General features: G+C 39.3%; 2 protein-coding genes across 5 annotated transcripts in view; one reads left to right on the top strand and one right to left on the bottom strand.

Annotated features, from left to right (window-relative positions):
- Positions 1-7,823, bottom strand: part of plekhm3 (pleckstrin homology domain containing, family M, member 3) — a 49,117-nt gene extending 41,294 nt beyond the window's left edge. Inside the window, exons 1-3 of one of the 3 annotated variants that reach the window (XM_082509541.1) lie at positions 7,733-7,795; positions 6,434-6,801; positions 3,557-4,639 (exon numbers count right to left, since the gene is read on the bottom strand). In XM_082509541.1, coding sequence (XP_082365667.1) covers positions 3,557-4,079 — 523 coding nt within the window. In that variant the 5' untranslated portion in view covers positions 4,080-4,639; positions 6,434-6,801; positions 7,733-7,795. Of the gene's footprint in view, positions 1-3,556; positions 4,640-4,852; positions 5,155-6,433; positions 6,802-7,732 lie in introns of those variants that run through there. The other 2 variants (XM_082509540.1, XM_082509542.1) reach the window with 2 other exon arrangements.
- A 922-nt stretch (positions 7,824-8,745) lies between these two features.
- LOC309691458 (C-type lectin domain family 10 member A-like) lies at positions 8,746-22,243 on the top strand. Of its 2 annotated transcripts, none has more exons than XM_082509113.1 (8): positions 8,746-10,114; positions 16,613-16,656; positions 18,422-18,532; positions 18,638-18,739; positions 18,920-19,066; positions 19,750-19,892; positions 20,748-20,851; positions 21,170-22,243. In XM_082509113.1, the coding sequence occupies exons 3-8, from the start codon at positions 18,460-18,462 to the stop codon at positions 21,318-21,320; spliced, it is 720 nt and encodes a 239-aa protein (XP_082365239.1). In that variant the 5' UTR covers positions 8,746-10,114; positions 16,613-16,656; positions 18,422-18,459; the 3' UTR covers positions 21,321-22,243. The 2 variants fall into 2 exon arrangements, with proteins under 2 accessions (XP_082365239.1, XP_082365240.1); XM_082509114.1 differs by having other exon boundaries at positions 20,772-20,851.
- Positions 22,244-22,308: the final 65 nt, after the last annotated feature.

Genomic DNA, 22,308 nt, shown 5'->3' on the forward strand with positions numbered 1-22,308 from the left:
GGTATCAGCAACAATCAGCCAGTCTATTTAACTCAGTTCTATGTTGATCTGTTTTTACAATGCCACACGTCAGAAGCACTGCACAGGCTGCTAGGGGGGGGAGAGTCAACATAGCATGGAGGAATCTGTTTCCAAAGAAACTAACACAACCAAAAGGGGCTCCTAAGACAATACAGTCTCTGTTGTTTCAGTGCTTGAGTCCTGTCAGCTCCACTGTTTGTGTGTGTATATAGAAGTGCACTCATAGTAAGCTGCCATAAACAGGGAAAGTTCAGTTTTATTTATTTAGCACCAAATCACAACAACAGTCACCTCACATATGTATCTTATATTCTAAGTTTAAGACCCTGTTAGAGAGAAAACCCCAACAATTAGAAGACCCCATATGAGCAAGCAATTGGCAACAGTGGGAAAGAAAAACTCCCTTTTAATAGGAAGAGGGGAGAAAGTCAGGACAAAGACATGCTGTGCAAGAGAGCCAGGGATGAATAATAACTAATGATTAAATGCAGAGCAACGTATTAACACAGAGTTAGTGAAAAGAGGTGAGTGAAGAAGAAACACTCCCAGCGGCCTAGGCGTGCTGCACCGTAAGCAACCTTAAGTACCCCTGACATGTTAGGTGTACAGGCCGGGGTAACTCAAGGTCTTACCCATTTCTAAAGCTCTTTTGCGTGGTTGTTTTTTTTTTTTTACTATTACTGCTGCATTTCCTGTTAAATATTGGTGACTTAGTATGAATGTGTTTATTATTTTAAAAAGCATACAGCATAAAAAATACACCTGTTGCCAATGTTTGTTTGTTTTTGTTTTTTTTAATCAATGCAGCTTTTCTAGTTAAACACAATAGAACTTAAATAGAAGCAAAGCCTATGTGGTTACATATGCATGTATATTGTGTACATAAAAAGGCGATAATCATATCCATTTAGCACCTAAACATCCCCAGCTGTCACTAATGGAAAAGCCAACAGGCTACTTTTCTTTTTTAATGTGAATGAAGACACATAGCAAGGCGAGCTAAATCACTGTGCCTTGTGCTTATTACCGTCCTTTTCCTCCTCCTCTCTTTTCAATACACATCGAGCCAAACTAAATAGCCTGATGTCTTTTCACACATATGCTAATACTAAATAATCCTGCCAGTATCAGGGCCTGGGTAATTGGGTTGCCTCTTCTCTTGCCTCATTTGAGTCCATTTGCTGACAGGATTACAGGCTATTATCCCTCAGGATCCCTTAGGATCTCCTTAGTCCTTTAGATAGCCAAAACACACAAACAAATGCTGTGTGTGTGTGTGTGTGTGTGTGTGTGTGTGTGTGTGTGTGTGTGTGTGTGTGTGTGTGTGTGTGTGTGTGTGTTGGGCTCTCTGCCTGAGTAAGGACTGTCATAGCACAGCTGTGTCATTTCAAGTTATCATCATCTTCTGTCATTATTGCTTTCTCTGAGGATGCTTCAGCCTAAGTACAGCACACGCCCCGATCCGCAGCACAAATAGTGCAGGACTTCTGTCCTCCCAAAGCCTCTCAAAGGCTGAGAAAGCTTTTCAGTGAATGGACGGTCGATAGGAGCAGAGGAGGAGGAGGTGTGCATATTTCTGGCAGGTTCAATGAGTTGGTCACCAGAGGCCATGACATCATCTTCAATGAGTCAAAGCAACTCTCCATGCCACAAACGCCCAATTAGGCAAATTCAATCTGATTAAAGGGTCAGTTAACTCAAATTAGAAAACACACACAGATGAGAAAAACGGTGTAACCACTGACTGAAGTGAATAATATTGATTACCTCGTAACAATTATGGGCAGACGTCTGGGTCAGAGAATCTGACAGCTCGAGTTTCATGGCGAGTGGCACGAGCACAGATAAATAACGAAAGCTGGGTTTTCAGGTACCTGCGACAGTTTCAACTCACAACTTTATCATTTCTGCTAACCTCTCTGACACGAGGTGGTTTAGAAGCTACTCCTCAGCGGGGCGAGGCATGCAAAGGGTCAACACTGTATTAGGCAAGAGTGTTTGTAACGTTTTCACTTGCAGCTACACATCTCCTCACTTACGTCAGCTTGACTCAATAGCATGAAGTTAATTTCTGGATGTAAGTGATGGTATGACTTTTCAGATGATCTCCTCAACACAGTAAAGGCGGATCTATTTATTTATGCTGCTGAAAATCAGTAAAATGTACATTTAGAAATCTGAACTATAGTCTTTCCAGAAAGAATGTCCTTGTTATTCTGCACAACTCGTAATGCTCTTCCAACCTGTGTCCATGTTTACTCTTGATGAATACAGTCTCAAGTCTCAAGTCTGTGTCAAAACGTATTCTTGATTCTAAAGACATGGTTAAGTTATATCCACCATAGGAAAAATGCTTTTGAAAATCTGTGACCTTGGTAACACATGAAGCGAAATAAATAACTTTGCGTATCAAATTTATTAGGTTTCATAAAAACAAGAAAACATGTATTTAGAAATCTGTCAAAAAAGTTGTTTAAAACTAAAAATTATTGAACCATCACAGTGGAATTTCTGTTTAGGAATGCTAGTAAATAACTGTAATTTGGCATCTTAATCCAAAAATAAAAATGTATTTTACTACTTTTTTCTAATTTTTTTTTTAAACAGTACGTTTAAAAATTCATGGATGGATAACACTAATTATATTTTATATTATATTTTAGTTATTTTAGGTCAGCTGTGGCATAAATCTTACATTGGTTGGTGATGTAAAAACTACTGGTGATTTAATAGGAAAGCATATACCTGTTGGCTCCAACACTTCATGTACAAGTACGTCACACTGAACTGTAGAACTACAGTTTAAAGTTTGGGTTCACCTGGAACTTTTCCACTAATCCACCACATAGTTAAAGAAAGCACCAACCCCTGAACAATCATGATATCAGATCATGCATATCAACATGTACCAGATTATGAATAAACTTCATTTGCACGTGAAAGACACATTTAAAAAGTTTACTTGTTATAATATTAACAAGTAAACTTTGCAAATATTTTTGCAAATATTAACAAAAATATTTGCTACATATTTTTACATAAGGCAAAGGTTAAAATATCAATACTACAATCTAAATATCAGGAGAGCAAATCAATATGCTTTCAGATGTGTGGCTACATGTTGGTGACCTTTTCCTGGATTCTTTCCCCGGGCTCTCTGTCCTGGTCGTTGTGTTCTTGGGCAACACACTTTACCCTACTGGTGATGGCCAGAGAGGTCGATGGCGCGTTATGGCAGCCTCGCTTCTGTCAGTCTGCCCCAGGGCAGCTGTGGCTACAACTGTAGCTGCCTCCACCAGTGTGTGAATGTGAGAGTGAATGAATAGTGGCATTGTAAAGCGCTATATAAAATCCAATCCATTATTATTATTTTATGTAATATGTAGCAAATATTTTTTTAAATTGCTGTTCAAAATCCATTCTGTCAATTAACTTATGAGCAGTGACTCACCTTTTCAGCTCTGCCATGGAGCTGGACTAAGCTGTTCACATTAGCATATATATTATATTATCCACAGTGTGAACATGAACTCACCCTCCTGCTGGTGGTTGAGGATCATGTTCTTCAGGGTGTTGCAGTCCACTGTGGGCAGACCATTGTCGGTGCAGGCAGACGGACGGTAGTGGACATCTGACCTGGACCGGCTGTGTCCCTTCTTAAACGCAGAGTTAGATGAGGAGTTGGTGGTGTTGTTGGTACACTCGTTGGTATGGGCAGCCAAGTCATTGGTGGAACGCGCTCGGCTTCTCTTGCCGTGCCTCAAACCCACTCCTAGCCCCAAAACACTGACGTTATCGGCCCAAGCTAGGCCTAGAGGCCCCACCTCCGGCTGCTCTCCAGCTAGCAGGTTCCACACGCCACTGGAGCTCAGCTTGCCCAGCGCTGCATTAGATACCTCCTGCAGCTGCTTCGACTGTCTGGCAGGCTGAAGGTTCCCTGTTTGAGCCTGGCTTGTACCTTGGCCTTGTATCCTATCCATGCAGTGGATGAAATCCTCTGTGGCCTCCAAAGCTGGGCTGATATCACCCACCATGTCCAGCTGCTCAAGACCCTCCATGTCTGTACCAGGACAGGCTTTCCCTGAGCTGGAAATCTTACAACTAGACAGCTATCCAAAAAGGGTTTAAAATCCCTGTTAGCAGAATCTGCATGGCCAATAAACAAAAATCAGCTGTCAGTTGGACAAACGCAGGTGTTTTAGGTATGCTGACAAGCTAGTAACAAAACAAATCCCACGCAGTTCACAAACTTCAAAAACTGCTGCCTTAAGCTGCGATCTGCCCTCTGCATGAAGACAGTACCCTCATCCAGGCTACAGTCTTCTATTTTTTAATGATGCTCCACTAGCTCTGCTAGGTGAGTCAGTATATTCTCCGGGGAGCTACTGCGGTTTCATGCCAGGACTGGCAGGAGCTGGGACTTTCCAATCCAATCTGGGTGGCAAACTACCTTACGCAGCCAGATACACTCACATTTGGGCGCAAAAAGCAGCAAAGTCCTTCTCCTTTGTCTCAATTGCTGAGGGACTAGAGTCAAAATCATACATCAGCTGATTTACACTCTTCCGGCCAATCGGGTGACGGCTGGGGCATCAGCTGGATGGTGTTTGTGGCTTGACTGTAACAGAAGGGAAGAAAGAAAGAGGAACTTGTAAAAGAGGAAGTATGCAAAATAAGCACGAAGACTGGAAAGACAGCTGACAGTAAGAAAACTTGCTGCTCATTCCAGGTGCTTTTGTGAAATTTAAATAGAGTCTCTGTCAAGACTAAAATTATGAAAGAGGGTAATAAAGCATCTAGTTACAGTTTAAACATCAAACCACCTACCCACCTACAGGATCTTCATCACACTTAGGCCAAAAAAAAAACCCAACTTCAGATTCCGTCTCGGCAAACAGAAACAATCATCATTCCTCGTACTGGAATAATACTTGACTTCCTCCTCAGCAGATTATCTCTGGACTGAGCGGACAGAGAGGAAACAGACCTGGGTGGGGTTCCCATCCATCTGCTTGACTGCTTGTCTCTTCTGATTGTCTCCACTCCTCTGTCTCTCGCTCCCTCTCTCTCCATATATACACACTTCTTTCTTTCTCGTTTGTGCTCTCTCACTCTCATTGATTTTCCCCTCCTCCACAGCTCAGCCTCTTTTACTTTTGTCCACTTATGAATTATTTAATGGCCATTGCATCATTGAAACTCATTTTCATGGAGCAATTTGCCGGTGATAATTTGTTGAAAATAAAAAAAACCCAGAACATTATCATGGGAGGGAAAATGTCAGGGATTTTCTTAGCTTTGCATTTTTACGTAAGATTTATTATATGTAGCACATGTAAGCGAGACTATACAGTCGACTATCACAAAGTCCTAGAACATTTGCTGCTGGTAAACACTACATTGCACAGAAATGGCTGAGCCCTGGATTTTCTTGATTACTTTTAAAAATTATTATTAACTATCTAATCTGACTTAAAAGTTTTCTCACAAGAAAGAGAAAATGCTTTAAAAAACTACATTAATAAGTTGATGACATTTTGCCTTTAGGTGAGGTAATGTCAAAATCACCATTAATATTCCTTGCGATGCAGTGATAAACACACTGGGATCAAACATTCATATTTGTAATAAAACGTGTAGTCGCTCTAAACCAATTCTCCAACACATTTGAAATCATCATAATTTTAAGACTATGGGTGGCAAAGTGAACACAGTTAACCAACTTTCAGTGAACAATTTCACTGGAAGAAAAAGGTGGTCAAAAATCTAATCAGAGAAGCTCGAAATATGAGTCTCACTGATTTATTGGTGGGGCAATATTAGCTATTTGCTGATTTATCAGTGTTGGCATTTATAACTGCAAATAAGTAACAATTTAAAAAGAAATGGGAGAAACATCCTTCCTCCATCCTACAAGTGTTGGCTTTGCCTATTTTGTCCATCAGAGGGCTCTCTGCAACGTTTGAAACGCCACAAACACAACACCCAGTTGATTCAAGCAAACCCAAGCACAGTAAATAAAGAACTACCCATAGCAAATGCTATGACAATCTGTTTAGGTTGTGTTTTTGAAAGAAAAAAAGCTATAAAAAAAAAACAACAACAACAAAAAATGGATAGATAGAATTTAATGATCGAAGTTGGATTGCACCAAGAATTCACTGCTGTGTACATCTAGCGAGCACTGACCACCTTGTAATCCATTTAATTGGCAACACTATGTATCATCTCTTATGAACATATTTACCATGACATCATCTGCTTGCAGATATAGCTGTGAGCTAATACTGCATCGTCATCAAGGTTGATTACTCATCGAGCTTCCCACTGAACTCCTGTTGACTCACACATGCTGACATAGCCCTACAATCAGCTTAGTACAATGCCAAGAAAGCAAAAAGTAAAAACCAACCTTTCTTTAATGGTGGACGGACTTTGGTAGTGACACTGTTGGAGATGTATGATGAATTCTAATCAGCAGAGTAACATAATTCTTCAGTGACCCAACATCCCTTCAGGTTCGAGTTCAGTTGGGGGAACACCATCTGCTTTACGGGAGGATAAAAATCTAAAAACACACCTCCAGGCTCTGTAAGAGTTGTCTCACCGAGATACAAACTGATGGAGTGCTGCAGCACATGGCCTCACATCAACAATCACCTGACCTCAACCCAGCTGAGGCGGTTTGGGATATGTTACACTGCAGAGTGTGGAAAAAGCACTCTCTGTGGCACCTCCTTTAAGACAGCTGGATCGTTTCCAGATGAAAACATCATGAACCTGACGGAGAAACAGCCATGAGTGTGCAAAGCCGTTTGCACAGAAACAAAAATGAAAATCTGCCAGAGATGAGGTGCACATCAGGTTCCCCTGGGCTCACTTTTGTCACATCTTTAATGTTATACTGAGCTTTTATTTCGATTGAGGCTGCAGATTGAAACATTCACAACTGTAGAACCAACCTAGGGATCCAATTACACAAAAACATGAGTACTGTGTGAATGACTGCTTTATTGCTGAGTGTCAATCCTTCCTCTCAAGATTTCATATACGAGTTCTAAATTATTTTATATAGAACTCCCATATCCATATTTTAGACCAACGGACTTGAACACACCAGCATATTTAACTTTTTAATTTAAAAAAAACGCAAAGCATTTCATAGATGCTTGAATGCATCACATCTATAAGGATATTAGCTCCTCGTTTTAAGCAGCTTTCGACAATAATTATGCTGACATTTAACTGGGATAGCAGGTACAGATGAAAAACTATCAGCCTCAGCCCTGTGCACTTCAGTTCACAAACACACAGTCAGCATCACTCAGCTGGAAACACTGACAAAGGTGAAGCCACAGTTAGACATTCCGACACTTACATGAATTTGCTGCCCATGTCAGCTCCCCTAACGCATCTAGTTCATCGTCTAAATTCTTTCGAAATAAATGTATGCAGAAAGTCGATGGAACACTCCTAAAGCTGACTGAAAAAGGCCCGTGCTCATCCCCAGCTAAAGTGATGTGAGCCGGGGCTAGTTAGCTCCCAGCTAACGCTAGCCTCTCTCCATCCTTGATCAATGTCATTTAAAAACGAGATAAAACGGCTCACTTTTTCAAATGTGCACCATCGCATGGCGCTAGTGCTTTACTGGTGTTTTCAGATGGAGGAACTGGTGCCCTGCACAAGCTATATCACATAATTCTTGACTCACCTTACTGTGTTTACCATTATGTCATCTGACAGTCCGTCAACGAAACACTCCTCTGGGTGCAACTCGGGTTAGCGGGATAAAGGTTCCGTGTAATATTTGACTATTGTACGCAGCATGCGCCACAAATACACACATACAGATACACAATGTAAACATTAGTGAAAATATAATATGAAAAAAAAATTATTGAAAGAATTTGAAGAATTTATTACATAGTGAAATCAGCAACAAATTTAAATCCAACCTCTTACTATTAAGTTATAAGTTATATGCAAAACCAGGTAAGTGTCTCTTTTGATCAACATTTATTTAACCCCTGAAAAACAAGCAAACCAATAAACAGAAACTTCTTCATAGTAAGTAGAATAAAAAAGCAAATACATATTTTAAAAACATTTCCCTGAAAAAATATACACATACACCAAAAACAACTTCAGCAACAACAACAATGATAAGTGCTATGAATTGCAAAAGGCTCTGAGCAGCAATTTCAAACCGAACAATATGAACAATATTTCCAAATGCTTTCCTTTTTACTTTTTCACACCTTGGCTTGCGTGATTGGGTAGAGGATCAATAGGGGGTCCATGTCCCTCTTGGGGGGACACTCCACCTTAGAGTGGAGCTTAGAACTGAAGAAACTTCTCGGACGAGAGGTGAAAAGTCTTCAAGCACCTTAAAGAAGTCCAGACACTTTTCTTTCCAAGCTCCTTAGACTATGACCTGGATGAATGAGAACCTTCACAGACATATTTTTCCTTTTTCCCATTATTTTGACATTTATTTAACCAGATAACACCATCGACAGAACAAAGAAAGAAGAAAAAGCACAGAAATATATTACAAAGATGTGCTAAAAAAAAGAAAGAAGAAGAAGCCACAAGGCAGTGTACTCCTGTTCGTCCCAAGCCCGGATAAATGAGTAGGGTTGTGTCAGGAAAAGCAAAAGGTATACAATCTTTGCTAAACAGAACATGCAGATAATAAACAGGGGAAAAAAATGTGGGCCTACGTTAGTGCCATTGGCTAACGGGTTGCAAGTGGAATCTACGCTACTGTTGGCTGAGGGCAAAGGAAGAGGAAAGGAGAAGAAGAGCGCCCAGAGAGGTGGAGGTATGCTCTGGAGAGAAGAGGAATGAAAGTCAGTAGAAGCAAAACAAAACGTGTTTGAATGAGAGGGACACAGGTGTAACACTGCAAGGAGCAGTGACAGTGAACACAGATGAGTTTAAGTATCTGAGGTCAACCTTCCAAAATTTGGACAGTGCACAAGAGAGGTAAAAAAGAGAACGGAGGCAGGATGGAGTGGGTGGAGATGAGTGGCAGGGGTGAAAGATAGCATATGAAAGATAACATCAAATTGAAGGTTTACAAGATGGTAGTGAGACCTGCTGTGATGTATGATGATGGTGACAAGAAGACAGGAAGTGGAGCTGGAGGTAACAGAGCTGAAGATGTTAAGCTTTTCATTGGGAGTGACCAAGATGCACAAGATCAGAAAGGAGTTCATCAGAGGGACAGCTCTGATTAAGCAGTTTGGAGACAAAGTTTGAGAGGAAAGGCTGAGATGGTTTGGCCATGTGTAGAGGAGGGATGGTGGAAAAGAGGAAGACCTCAGAGAAGATGTAGCGAAGAAGGACATGCAAAGTGCTGGTGTGACAGAGGAGGATGATTGGAAGAAGGTCAGACGGAGGCAGATGATCCTGTATGGTGACCCCTAAAAGGAGCGTCCAGAAGAAGAAGACAATGCTGAAGATTAAAACCATAATAATCACGATCATCGTCATCATCCGGTCGTTAAGTCTGACGTCACTAGCCGTGCCTGGGCCTAAACTCCGCTGCAGGTCCATATATCAAACGATCACTATGGCATTACTGAGAGTTGAAAAACTGTCTAAACTCTTTGATCTTTAATAAAATGATCAGCGTTCTGCTCTACCAGGTGTAACAGTTGAGTTTAACATCCAGGCATCCATGAAAATGGAATTTATGACATTTAACGGCGTTAGAAGTTAGCAGGAAGTTAGCTTGCTAGCTTCTATCTAAATACAATATAGCATGTCCTGACTGCGGGGTTTTGGAAACAAATTAAAACATACAGCTCTGTTATCACTTCCAACATAAATGAAGACAGAAAACTAAACAGCAGTGACGTTTGTAGGGTTACTGAAGTTTGGCTAGCTGGTATATAATGATGTGCTACGTGACCGCTAGCGACACAGCTATGTTAGCATAATATAAACAAGCTAACTTTTTTTCCACTCGATAAAAGTTAACGTGAGTGTTGTCGGTGGTCAGGAACAAATGTAATCGCATGGCAGGATGCTGTAAAAGGACCAAACTTCAGCCAGGAGAACTGAGATAATCCATCCACAATATGAGGTTAGTCATTCATATACTGCTGCATGGGCTGGGCTGTAGTTACATGCTAAGGTTTTAAAAACTGAGCTTAAATAAATGATTAGCGGTAATAAAAGCCGAGGGAGGTTAACAGTGATCACTGACTGTTTTAGGAGCTTTTTGAGATTAAATAGAAGAAAATACAAAACATTAAACATGTTAACAACACAAAAGCCATATTAAACGCAGACTACCTGTTGTACAGTGTCCTTGGGTGCTTTGAAAGGCACTATTTTTAAATAAAATGTATTATTATTATTATTATTATTACTACTTTAGGCCCGGAAGTAGGATTCGTCACGTCATCGCTTAACGACCGGATTAAAACACTAGAATTACTTTGCATTTTCTAACATAAAAGTTTCATAACATTTCTTTAAAAAAAAAAAACTCTTTTCCTCATTTCGTTGCTATTTGTAGGTTTTTGAGATTTCCCCAGCAGCCATTCTCCATCTTTCAGTGACGTGTTCTGCATTAAACCAATTCTGTTGCACACAGGGCACTTCCATTATTTTCATTATCATGAAATGGGATAAAAATCCATAATAGGTGTGATCAATACCACACTTAGTAGCAGAAGGTAGTGCATTTACTTAGTCTTACAAAGAAAAGTTCATGACATGCGTCTACACACACAAATCTGACCAAGATGGGGAGAGGACCAAAGAGAACAGGACAAAGAAGAGGTGGAGAATGGTTTCCAGCTAATGGGGTGCTTGAAGCTGACCCAGCACCCAAAGTGTCAGTCCAACAGAGAGAAGCACAGTAATTCTCCTCCAACCCATGTTTCACAGGGGCTGAATTGATGTATGGGGCCAACACAAGATGCTTTATTACAGACACATTGAATTAATATTGTCCCTTTCCAAAACCATTGACATGTAGTTTCATGTATATTGTTTGGGGGAATAACTGACACTCTGGCTATATGAATACTTTGACTAATGGTGTGTAAAACACAAAGATAGGTAAGAGGTTCAAATAAATGCTTATAGAGCGACAGACAGAATCATAACTGTACAAGGATTCAGGGACCTTTGGGTTATGCAGGTAAAAAATTTGTTAATTTTGCCTTTTCAGTGCTGGTTGATGATTTGTTTGTTAACCTAAATTAAATTACCTTGAATAAGTTTGGGCTCTTATTTTGAAATAAAGGCGAACAGTATGAAATATGTGGAGTTAATAAACCATGTTTAGTATCCGTATGACTGGTTTAATACTGGTTGTCATAAGGAAAGAACCCAGCATGCTCTGGGGCAATTGACTCAGCTGAGTGTGTTTCTGCATTTTCATTGGTTACTTTCTTCACAGTGTTACTTTGATATCTGTTGAAAAAATTTTTTTATCACCAATGAATATTACATACAGTGTATCCTAATGCTGGTGCATAATAAGTTTAGCTGCATAAAAAACTGATATCGTGTTTTTATTATGCCATTTTCCTACTTCTGTTTGTTTAGAATGTGGAAGGAACCACCCTCTTCAGATGTTATCAGTCCACTCAATGGACTTTATTACCTCTAATAACATCCACTGGATGATAACATCCGAAGGGAAGGGGAAAACATACATGCTAAAAAGAAATTGTGTTGGGGTTTTTTAAGCATGTTTCAAACATATATTCAGCTGTTAGATGGAAAGCTGTTTCTAATACATTGCAAAACCCAGTCACACTTGGGCAGCACCAATAGTTAAAACCTATAACACATTTATTTAAATTTACATCAGTAATCAAAGGATTCTATCAACCAAATATTTACTTTTATCAGTCATGTTTCTGCTTGTGTAACATCAACATCTCAACAAGTTTACACCAAAACTTTTTGCAGAATTTCTGATTTGCTTCTGGAACATATTATTGAAATTATGGCCCCATCAGATAAATAAACTACAGGTTCTAGTGTTCAAAATTGTTTTGAATTTCATCATGAATGTTTATAGGTAACTCTGGAACTTAAATAATTATTTTGCAGAAACAGTCACAATCTTTCTAAAATCTTTTTTCACCTTCAAAATAGTCAGTAGACACACTTCTATTAAAAACTCATAAAAGGAAGTTATTTGGTTCTAGATGGGGGAGGGCAGGTTTACTCAGGGTACTCAGGTTTCCTCACACAGTCCAAAGACATGCAGGGTTAAATGGTGATTCTATACTGACCGTGGATGTGAGGTCGATAAAGTGATTGATGTGCATGGAATAAACAACTATTGCTGAAATGAGACTTGCACTCTAAAGTTCTTTGAGTGGTCAGCAGGTTTAGTAAAGTTCTCCTAATGCAAGTACTTTATCTTAGACACTCTACTGAGCTTGTGAAAAATGTAAAATAATGAAAATAGGATGTTAATATTTAATACAGCTGCAGTTGTGTTAAACACTATTATGGACATAAGGCAAGCTTTCAAATTTCCCATTTGAGAAAAAAACCCAGTCAGACTGCTTCTCTTCATTTTTGCTCCAAAATGCTTCCTGTATAAGTTGTGAGGAAGGGGATCAGGACTAGGAATGGTCTATTCTAGAAATTATTGCAAAAACAAAACAAACAAACAAACAAACAAAAAACCTTCATCTCAAGTTTTAATTAAAGTTTTTGACATTCTGGTTTAGAAGCCTCTTCATGGACAGATCGTTTTCTGCCTTAAATGTCAACACTAATAATTCAGATGTGAATATGACACTTCTGCTTTTGCTATATTTCAACTGAGCAGCTGTAATTCCATTTGTAATACCAATAATAGTAATATAATTATAGTAATAAGATAATAGTAATAATTTTGCATTTCCTAAATGGATGATTAGGCATCGTTATTCACACCTAAGTCATCTGTGTTTGCTGCAGTGTATCTGAGCATCAGAAATCCTTTTAGGCTAAGTGTTTGTTGCTGAATATGTGGACTGAAGCAACAATTAAGCATCATCTTTAGGAATAAGACCGTCTCTGTCCATCATTTTCCATCTGAGAGCAATCTCCCGTCTCCCTTCCCTTGACTTATGGACTCTTGTCTCTTGCCGTCCTGTCAGTCTTGCCTATTTTCTTTCTTTCGAGCATACCATCTTGTACTGATGACTAAATTATGATTAGATTTAAGGATGTGCAGCGCTTTCATCTGTCTAGTGTGTTGTTTAATACTGCTCCCCCTAACCCCTCTCGAACCACCACCCTGACCCCCCAAACACACACAACACAATAGACGTCTACCTCGACTCACTCGCGCGCTATTGAAAAGAAAAGTGGCTGATTGGTCCCCATGGAAACACTGTGTGCGTATGTGTTTTGAGGTAATGTTTTTCCCTCGTTGAGAGTAAGCTGAACATGCACTCTCAACAAACATAGGACAAATTTTCTATGCAAATAATCCATAAGCAGCACACTGCACTGGTCTCATTTTAGTGAGAGGTTTGTTGGTCAGATCACCTGAAAGACTTCAGGCGAGTTGAGCAATATGCTGCACACGTGCTGGTCTGTAAGAAAGAGCAACAAGTGTATGTTTCAGTGGTGAAAAAAAAGGAAGCTCAATCTCAAGAATATGTCTGTGAAGATTCTCAGTCATCCAGGTCATCGTAGTCAAAGGAGCTTGCAAAGAAAAGCGTCTGGACTTCTTTAAGTTGCTTGAAGACGTTTCACCTCTCATCCGAGAAGCTTCTTCAGTTCTAAGGTCAAATGGTGGAGAGTCCCAGATATAAACCTAGTGGGAGTATCCCCCCACAGAGGGACAAAAGGACCCCCTGATGATCCTCTAATCGCCTGAGCCAAGGTGTGAAACTGGGTGTGGGTCCCAATCAGCCAGAGTTTCGGGTGAGCTCATTGTGAAACCTGGCCCCACCTTACCATGCGAATTTCAGGAATTCTGAATATGAATATAGGAATTCCTGAAATTCGCATGATCTCAAGAATAATTCAAGTAGCAAAGTAGAATGACATCAAAGCAGCAAATGTGCAAAGTGTCCTGTGTTTTCGAATAAAACTCACTCACTGTCTTTGCACTGGAAACAGCTTCAACAGCATCCTAATAAAAATAATAATAATGGATACTTTATTGATCCCCATGGGGAAATTACTTGTTTTTCTCTGCATTTGACCCATTCACTCAGTGAAGCAGTGGGCAGCCCACTAAGCAGGCGCCCGGGGAGCAGTGTGTAGGGACGGTACCTTGCTCAGGGGTACCTCAGGGTAGCCGTTAAGTGGATTCGAACCGCCGACCTTCCGATCATGGGGCGACCACTTTACCTACTGAGCTATCCCTGCCCCCAAAAAATGGCTGTGACACAGGACCCTCACACACACGGGTTATGCTTAGTGTCTTTTTATTTTGACAATAATCTGCGGGGGGTTTTTTGGGACCCGCCTCGGACGCAGCCACTCTGTCTCTCTGCCAGCATCATCTGCTCCATCTCACTGTGGGAACACAAAAAGACATCTCCCTCATTAACGCAGTCCCGTACACCTGTAAAATATTTTCAAATCAGCTCTTCATTAAATGTGTATTTTTTGCATGAGAAGCTGGACACTTTGACACTGATGCTTGTTGTCAAACTGAAGAATGTCTGCTTGTGTTTAATTTTTACTTGCCTATATTTTGAGCCAACCACTATTTTTTCAGAAACCAACTGAATAATTATTTTTATATTAAACTAAGCAAATGGGAAGCTTACAAGTGTTTTTTAAAAAAAACAAAAACTTTTTTTCTTTTTTAAGGTAACAATAATTTGTTCTCTTAGTTGCTCAGGAGGTAGAGTGGGTTATCTGTTGGAAGGTTAGTGGTTACTCTGCCTGTGTGCTGAAGTATCCTTGGGCAAGATAGTGAACAACAGGTGTCCTTGATGTGCATCCATGTGTGTGTGTGTGTGTGTGTGTGTGTGTGTGTGTGTGTGTGTGTTTGTGTGAATGTTTGTGAAAGTGTGTGTAATTGGGTTAATAAGTGCTCTGTTTAGAGCAGAAAAGTGCTATAGAAGTACCAGTCTATTTACCATTCACTTGTCAAAGCCAAACGACCACATTAACCATAATGCAACAGGGTATCTGGCGGTTTAGTCAGAGATGTAGTTATGCATAATACTAGTGCTTTGAGTTGTTAGGCTGAAGCAGAGATTAACTACAGAGGAACCTCTCAGATACATTTATTCTAATTTAGTTTACTAATTACATTTTCCCCATAAGAGGACAAAGACACCCATAAACAGAGCTGTCACAGTGGGTGAGCAACAGGTGAGTGTATATCTCTGTATATCGACTGGTTGTCCTGGTGAAGCTAAGCCTGAAAACTAACCAGGATGTTTTATGTGAATACCTTCTTTGCAGCACAGGAGGGATTTATCTGAGTTTGCTGCCACAAACACTGATTTTCTAGAGTGAGGCCTGTCCTACCTGGTGACCATGAAACATCCCTCTTCACTGTGTACTGACAGTAATATTATGATGGAAGATGGCAGCAATGTAATATAGAAATGCTGTTCTGCTATTTGTTTTTTATATTTCACTGCTGTGGAGATCTTTTACAAAATGATCTTAAAACACATGAGGGCTGACGATTTCTGACTAATCTGGATTAGCGGGCACGTGTATCACACACATACAATACCAATGTGTGTCTGTGTGTACGCATATTTGCGTGGGGTTGTGTGTTCAGCCCTCGAACCACATGTCTCATTCACACCTAATGATCGCAGCCTCTCACTGGTTGCCATCTCTCCTCCCAGACCAAATCCAATTACTGGGGACAATAGAAACCAGCTCTGGGCTCAGGACTCCATCAGCTCCTCTGTGCTGCTGCTCCCTGCTCCAAGACTCCTGCTGGACACCTAATCATGTCAAGGGTCCACAAGGGCCACGAAATACACCTGTCTGCACACACACAGCCTCACAAACACCACACACACAAAAGAAAGTAGAAAAACACAAATACAAATAAAACAGGGTACAAAAAAAGCCTGATCTGATCTGAACAGACAACAAGAACACAATTAAGCAGAGATATTTAAAACAACAAGAAAGCACAAAAAACCTAATGTGACACAAGCAAGATACAGGGTGACATAGGGCACTGCTGATTAAACAAACCTTTCCTATTCTTTGCAATGGACACACAGTTTACAGCATTACAAGTTCCAGTGGCTCCATCTAGTGGTCCTGACTTTTTCCTATAGGAGCACTTTTAATGTTGAGGTGTCGTTTTGTTTTGTTTTTTTATTGTGTATATGTGTTCGTGCCTTGTCATTATATCTATAGAGAAAGAGAGGTTCGAGTTACGGTTGCAAAAACAACAGTTGAACAGTTTCAGTATACAAAATGAATGTCTATAAATAATTTTGAGTCAGTAACCTCTAAAATATCCTGACAAATTCTATTAGCATGGATACTTTCGATAAGTGAAAGGTCTTTGACTGAGGTTCAGATCTTTTATGTGATTTCTTTGATTAAGGAAGTTTTTCAGAGAACTATGAACAGAAAGAAAGTTTAAATTCCTTTTGTTTTTCTTTTGAAGATCACAGCAGAGGTGGGACCAAGTCATTGTTTTGCAAGTCTCAAGTAAGTCTCAAGTCTTTATCCTCAAGTCTCAAGTCAAGTCTCAAGTAATGTCAGGCAAGTCAGAGTCGAGTCTCAAGTCACTGGTGTAAAAGTCCGAGTCAAGTCACAAGTCTGAAACTTTGAATTTCAAGTCCTTTCGAGTCTTTAAAAAAAAGAAAAAGAAAAAAGAATGTTGCAGTTATGCTAAATGTAAATATTAGACCATGTAATTTTAAAATCTGTGTTTTTCTCAACACATGACAAAATAGTGAACTTAGAAAATATACACAAATTGTGAAATTGCACCTCTATAAAATGCAGCTCAATTAAACCTAGCTCCAAGAATAGTTTTCACCGACAGTTCTGAGATAAGCTGCATGTTATTCTTGGATGCGGTTGTAGGACCGGCTTTAAAATCGCATGACAAAAATATCATACACATTAAAAAAAACTGTATCACCAACGTAGCCTGGACAACATTTGCTAGTTAGATGAAGTCAGCTATCTCATCGTAGCATATTTATATGCATATTTATAATTATACGGTTCTTGGAGTGAGTGCACACACTCATGAAGTTTAGTAACTTCAGGTCACTGCAACAAGCCCAGGTACAGTTTACCGACGGATGGGTGCAGGACCTTGAAATGCACCGTGTAGAACGAAAGACCATCGTACCTATCATAAGTTTACCAGTCTCACAAATTGTCTTCATAAATACACATTCCTTAACCGTTTATTAATAGGACCTTTGAGCTCAACGGTAATTAATTAGTAGTGGAAATAATTTCTGGTAGCATCACAGAAATGTAGCAGTGACAACAATATTGTATGTTGTAATCGTACTGGGCAATTAGTGATACATAAAACCTGTTTTATCCTGTGAATAAAAGTATATGTTTTTGTCAATGTACCATAATAACAGAGGCGAAACGCAATATTGTGTCAGGACAATTCACTATTTATGCACAATAAATAAAGGAGCATAGCGCGACAATTTCTGTTCAGCGCCAGACTTGCTTGTAACCTATATCACCAATTATGTTATGAAAATGACGTATTAACTACTAAAAAACACTGACCTTCGTGTAAATGCTTGGAGCAGACTAACCTGTGAGCTGGAGTGTTCTGGGACGTTATATTTGATCTTTGAATGGCTGCAATCCAGGCCATCCGTCGCCTCTTTGTTACTTCGGAAACATGGCTTGAACAATTTCTCTTCAACGACGTAATCCGATAACAACCGATCTCTTTACCCGTCGGCTTCCCGTGGCTGTCATGCGACCGGCTATTGCAGTTAATAATACAACGGCTTCTTGACATTTTTGTGTTTCTTTTTATCGCTGTGTGACTGATTTCAATTGAAAGCCTGCGTGCGCTAGTACCTCTTGCCATGAGTTCCCAGAATCCTTTGCAGTTTACCCCTGAATGACGTCACATTTTCAATCTCTATATAATATGCATGTTAAATTTTATATTTGGGGTGAAATATCAAGTCTTTTCAAGTAAACCGGTTCAAGTCCAATTCAAGTCCCAGGTCATTGGTGTAAAAGTCCAAGTCAAGTCACAAGTCTTAGAACATTTTTTCAAGTCAAGTCTAAAGTCATAAAATTAATGACTCGAGTCTGACTCGAGTCCAAGTCATGTGACTCGAGTCCACACCTCTGGATCACAGCTAGTTTCAATGGTTTTGTAACGATATTAATAACATCTGAAACATTTCACTTCCTCTAATGATGAAAAACAAGTGATTGAAATCAGTATTACTTTCACAATTTACATGACCAGTGCGGCAGAGCTGACAGAAACAGTCTGCAGCCTTCGGAATGATGGAGGAGATTTACGCTAATGTGGATTGTGCCAAACTTTCCTACCCAACACATTCAACAAATTACACAGGTAAGAAAGAAGTGGCAGAAAACAAAACGGATGTATTTTATCATTTGTGATGGTCTTTAATCTTTTGTACAGTGCACTGCTTCACTGATCTTTTCTTTTTTTCAGGTCCAAGGAGCTCTAAGAGGGGTTTCAATTTAGTTATTATTCTTTCTCTGGGCCTGCTGAGTTTTTTCCTGCTGATTGGACTCATCATCCTTGGTGTCAGCTGTGAGTCTGGTTCTTCATTTGAAGAGACTCAAAACTCTATCAGCCTATCCTGAAACAACTTTAAAAAAGTTTAAATATTTTGACTTTAATTCACATAATTACAGACACAGTAAGTATGAATGAATGATGGAAGGAAGCAATGTTTTGTGTTTCAGAAGCATCCATCTCAATCTGTTTCAGACTGCAACTCCTTACGTGATTCAGCAGCAGCGTTCTCTGCCATCAGTAACAACCTTTCCTTCGTGACTGAGGAGAGAGACCTGCTCCAGGCAAACCTCACTGAGAAAACCAAGGAACTTGAAAGGCTTCAGATGATGTCTAAACAGAGTAAGTCTTTGTATGTGCTGTTAATATTTAGTTATTGAGTCTCTTTCTCTTCTCCTCTTCCCCTCACCCCCACACGTGGTAGTGGTAGATGGCTTCCTCTCTCTTAGACTTCCAAAAAGAGATTTTTTTTTCCCATGAGGCCATCACACACCCAAGTCTTTGGGTGACAATTTCCCAGGCCTCATGTGCAAACCTTTTGGTTTGGGGGTTGTCGCAACAAAAGAAAATGACCACATTCCTGTCGCAGGTTGGTGCTGCCTGCAAAGGAGTTTCTGAAAATGGTCCTTCGAGCACCCCATCAAGGGACTCCAAGACAGTTGAGGACTCTGAGCTGCTGCTTGGTTCATAAGCTTCACCAGTAGCAAGGATCCATTCCCCAGCCTTAAGGTCAAAGTCTACTTTAAAGCTTGGGAAAACCTCAAGCTACAGGTTCTGACTGTCTCTGCCAGAGACTGATTATAACCCGTGCTGTGTATTTGCAGGAAGTATTTGTAAACCTCCTGCAAATGCTCAGACTCCTTCCCTACCAGAGAAGTGATGTTCCAGGTATCTAAAACAAGCAGTTTATAACGATGACCAACATTTTGTTGTGTTGTTGTGTGTTGAGTGACACAAATTTTGGTTACTTTCATTATTAGTATGAGTAAATTGGTGCTGTATTTTGTGCTCAATCTTTCTTTCAGAGAAAACGTGTCCTTCAAGATGGAGCATGTTCAGCTGCAGCTGTTATCTCCTCTCTGAAAGGTCTGGTTCCTGGGATGAAGGTAGAAAGGACTGCAGAAACAAAGGAGCAGATCTAGTGGTGATAGAGAGCCCTGAAGAACAGGTAAAATGTCTGTGTGCATGTGGGTGTTTTTTCTTTCATATTTATAAATGTGTGTCAGTCTATGCAGAAAGTAGACCCAAATTAAAATTAAATAAATAAATACATTTTTTACGCTGAATGTAAAGGTCCAAGATACAAAAATGTAAAATATGAAGCAAATTTAAAACCAAACCAAAACAAACAGACAGCACACAGGGGAGAAAGCGAGACAGGATCATATATTCTTCAGGGCAAACTAAGGAAGTTGAAATCAAAAGGGAATGAGACACAGCTGAACAACATCAAGACAATCACCAGACAAGAATTAAAAGTAATAAGAAGACACAAGGGACACCAACTAATGAGGTCAAAATACCAACAGAACTAAGCTGAAGGCAAACAAGAAAACTCACACGCATAACATAGAGGTGTACACCGAGTAATCTGAAATATTTAGAATCTTTGTTTGCTGGAATCCCATGATATGTCCATGTGGATATATCAGCAGATTATAACAATTATATGGACTACTATCTGTGTGATTATTTAGATTTCAAAATAACTACGTAGAAAACTGCTGCTTTGAAGATTACTTCCTGCTAAAATAAGTTTAATGTAATGTGGAGCAACAGAGTTAGAATTTGTGAACATTTCATGATGGCAACAGCCTGCCCTTGGGAGGGGAAAGCAAATAAAAATGCAGCCTAGCAATGATGTATAAGTTGTAATAACACCATTGTAAATGATATATTAAAAGCTTAAGTTGTATCAAGTGAAATCTTTGATCATTTTCTATGTGCTCAGATAAAACTGAAAAACCCCACCCACATACTGAACTATATTGTCATTTAAATAGAATTTCTTATTGTTGAATAGAACTACCTCATTACACTCACTCAGAACCCAGCCTGGATTGGTTTAAATGACAAAGAAGAAGAAGGAAAGTGGAAATGGATAGACGGAACTCCTCTGACTCTAAAGTAAGTCTTCACTCATGCAGCATATTTTCTGCACATGTAGAAATGACCTCATTAACGGACTTAAGATATCACTGAATAATAATAATAAAAATAATTTTAAAGATTGAGTTGTGGCATTTTTGTATGGCATATTATCACCTAAACATTTTACTCAACACCAGTAGAAACTAAACAAGTAACAAAAATAGACACTACTTTTGGCACTTCCCTGATCTAAAAGGTGTTTTTCTTCCGGGCTTTTGTGCTTGTATACATTTTTCTAATCTAATTCATTTCTTTTCTCAGCAATACTAAATGTGTTGTTTACGGACCTTCCAGATATTGGGAAAGTAATCAACCTGATAATGGTGCTGGAGACACACGGTGGGGTGAAGAGGACTGTGCTCATATCAGAACTCCTGCTAACACTTTGTGGAATGATCGTTCATGTGGAGCTTCTCTGCATTGGGTCTGTGAAAAAATGTCATAAGAAACACGAAGATATGTGTACATATTTTGCAAATTGAGCAACCATTGTTGTTTGTTTTTTTGTGTTTTTGTTTTGTTTTTACATTTTTAGAGTTATTCTACTGAGGATAGGTATCCAGCTTATAGAAATCCAATCAAATCTAAGCTAAATCCACTATGGCTAAAGTTGGTTTATTGTCTGTAGATCCTTTTTTTATGAATAACATTTATCAACTTGTAGTGCTGGTTCAATGGTTAGGCTTAACAAGAGCTTCATTTGCAGAGGGCTGTTGTGTTAAATTTCATTCAATGTTTTTTTATATTAATTTAGTTAATTATTTGTGTTTCAGCACGGTCAGTGGAAATTTAGAACTTTTTACACAAATACTTTTGGAGAGTTTTAATTATAGTTTAAAAACATGGCTGAAAGGTTCTCAGGTATGCAGTTATTAAGCACAATAATGAATGTGTCACCTCCAGTTGCAATTCTACTGCATTAATTAAATGTTTATTATATTCTGGTTGGAAGCTGGTTGGTTTGATTTTCAGTGGGTTTTTTTGTTTTGTTTTTTTGTATACAATAAATGTGTTTGACATTATCCCTGCCAAATGAATAACAGAAATAAATAATAAATAAATAGTTAAATGAATAAATTAAATTCCCTTCTGATGCAGAAAAGGACATGGTCCTGCCAGCCTTATTTTAACTGTTTTATTCATATAATAATCTCATTTATTTTATTTTATTAAAATAACTACATGCATTTTTGAAAAGCATTTTGACTGAAATACAGTTATGACTGCAGGAAACTGGTTCCATAACCCATGCTGTGCATTTCTAGTATCTTTTGATCTCCCCCAACAGCTGGGGGTCCTTCCCGATTAGAGGGACCCCAAGCTATTTAAAGAAAAACCCTAACCCTAACTAACAGTCACAACAATCTTTAGCAGACAATATATTCCCGCTAAGTAGAAAAAAAAAATCACATCACCGAAAAAGTATGTGATTA

This window comes from Aulonocara stuartgranti, assembly GCF_965226115.1.
Source record: "Aulonocara stuartgranti genome assembly, chromosome: 16".
NCBI lineage: Eukaryota > Metazoa > Chordata > Actinopteri > Cichliformes > Cichlidae > Aulonocara > Aulonocara stuartgranti.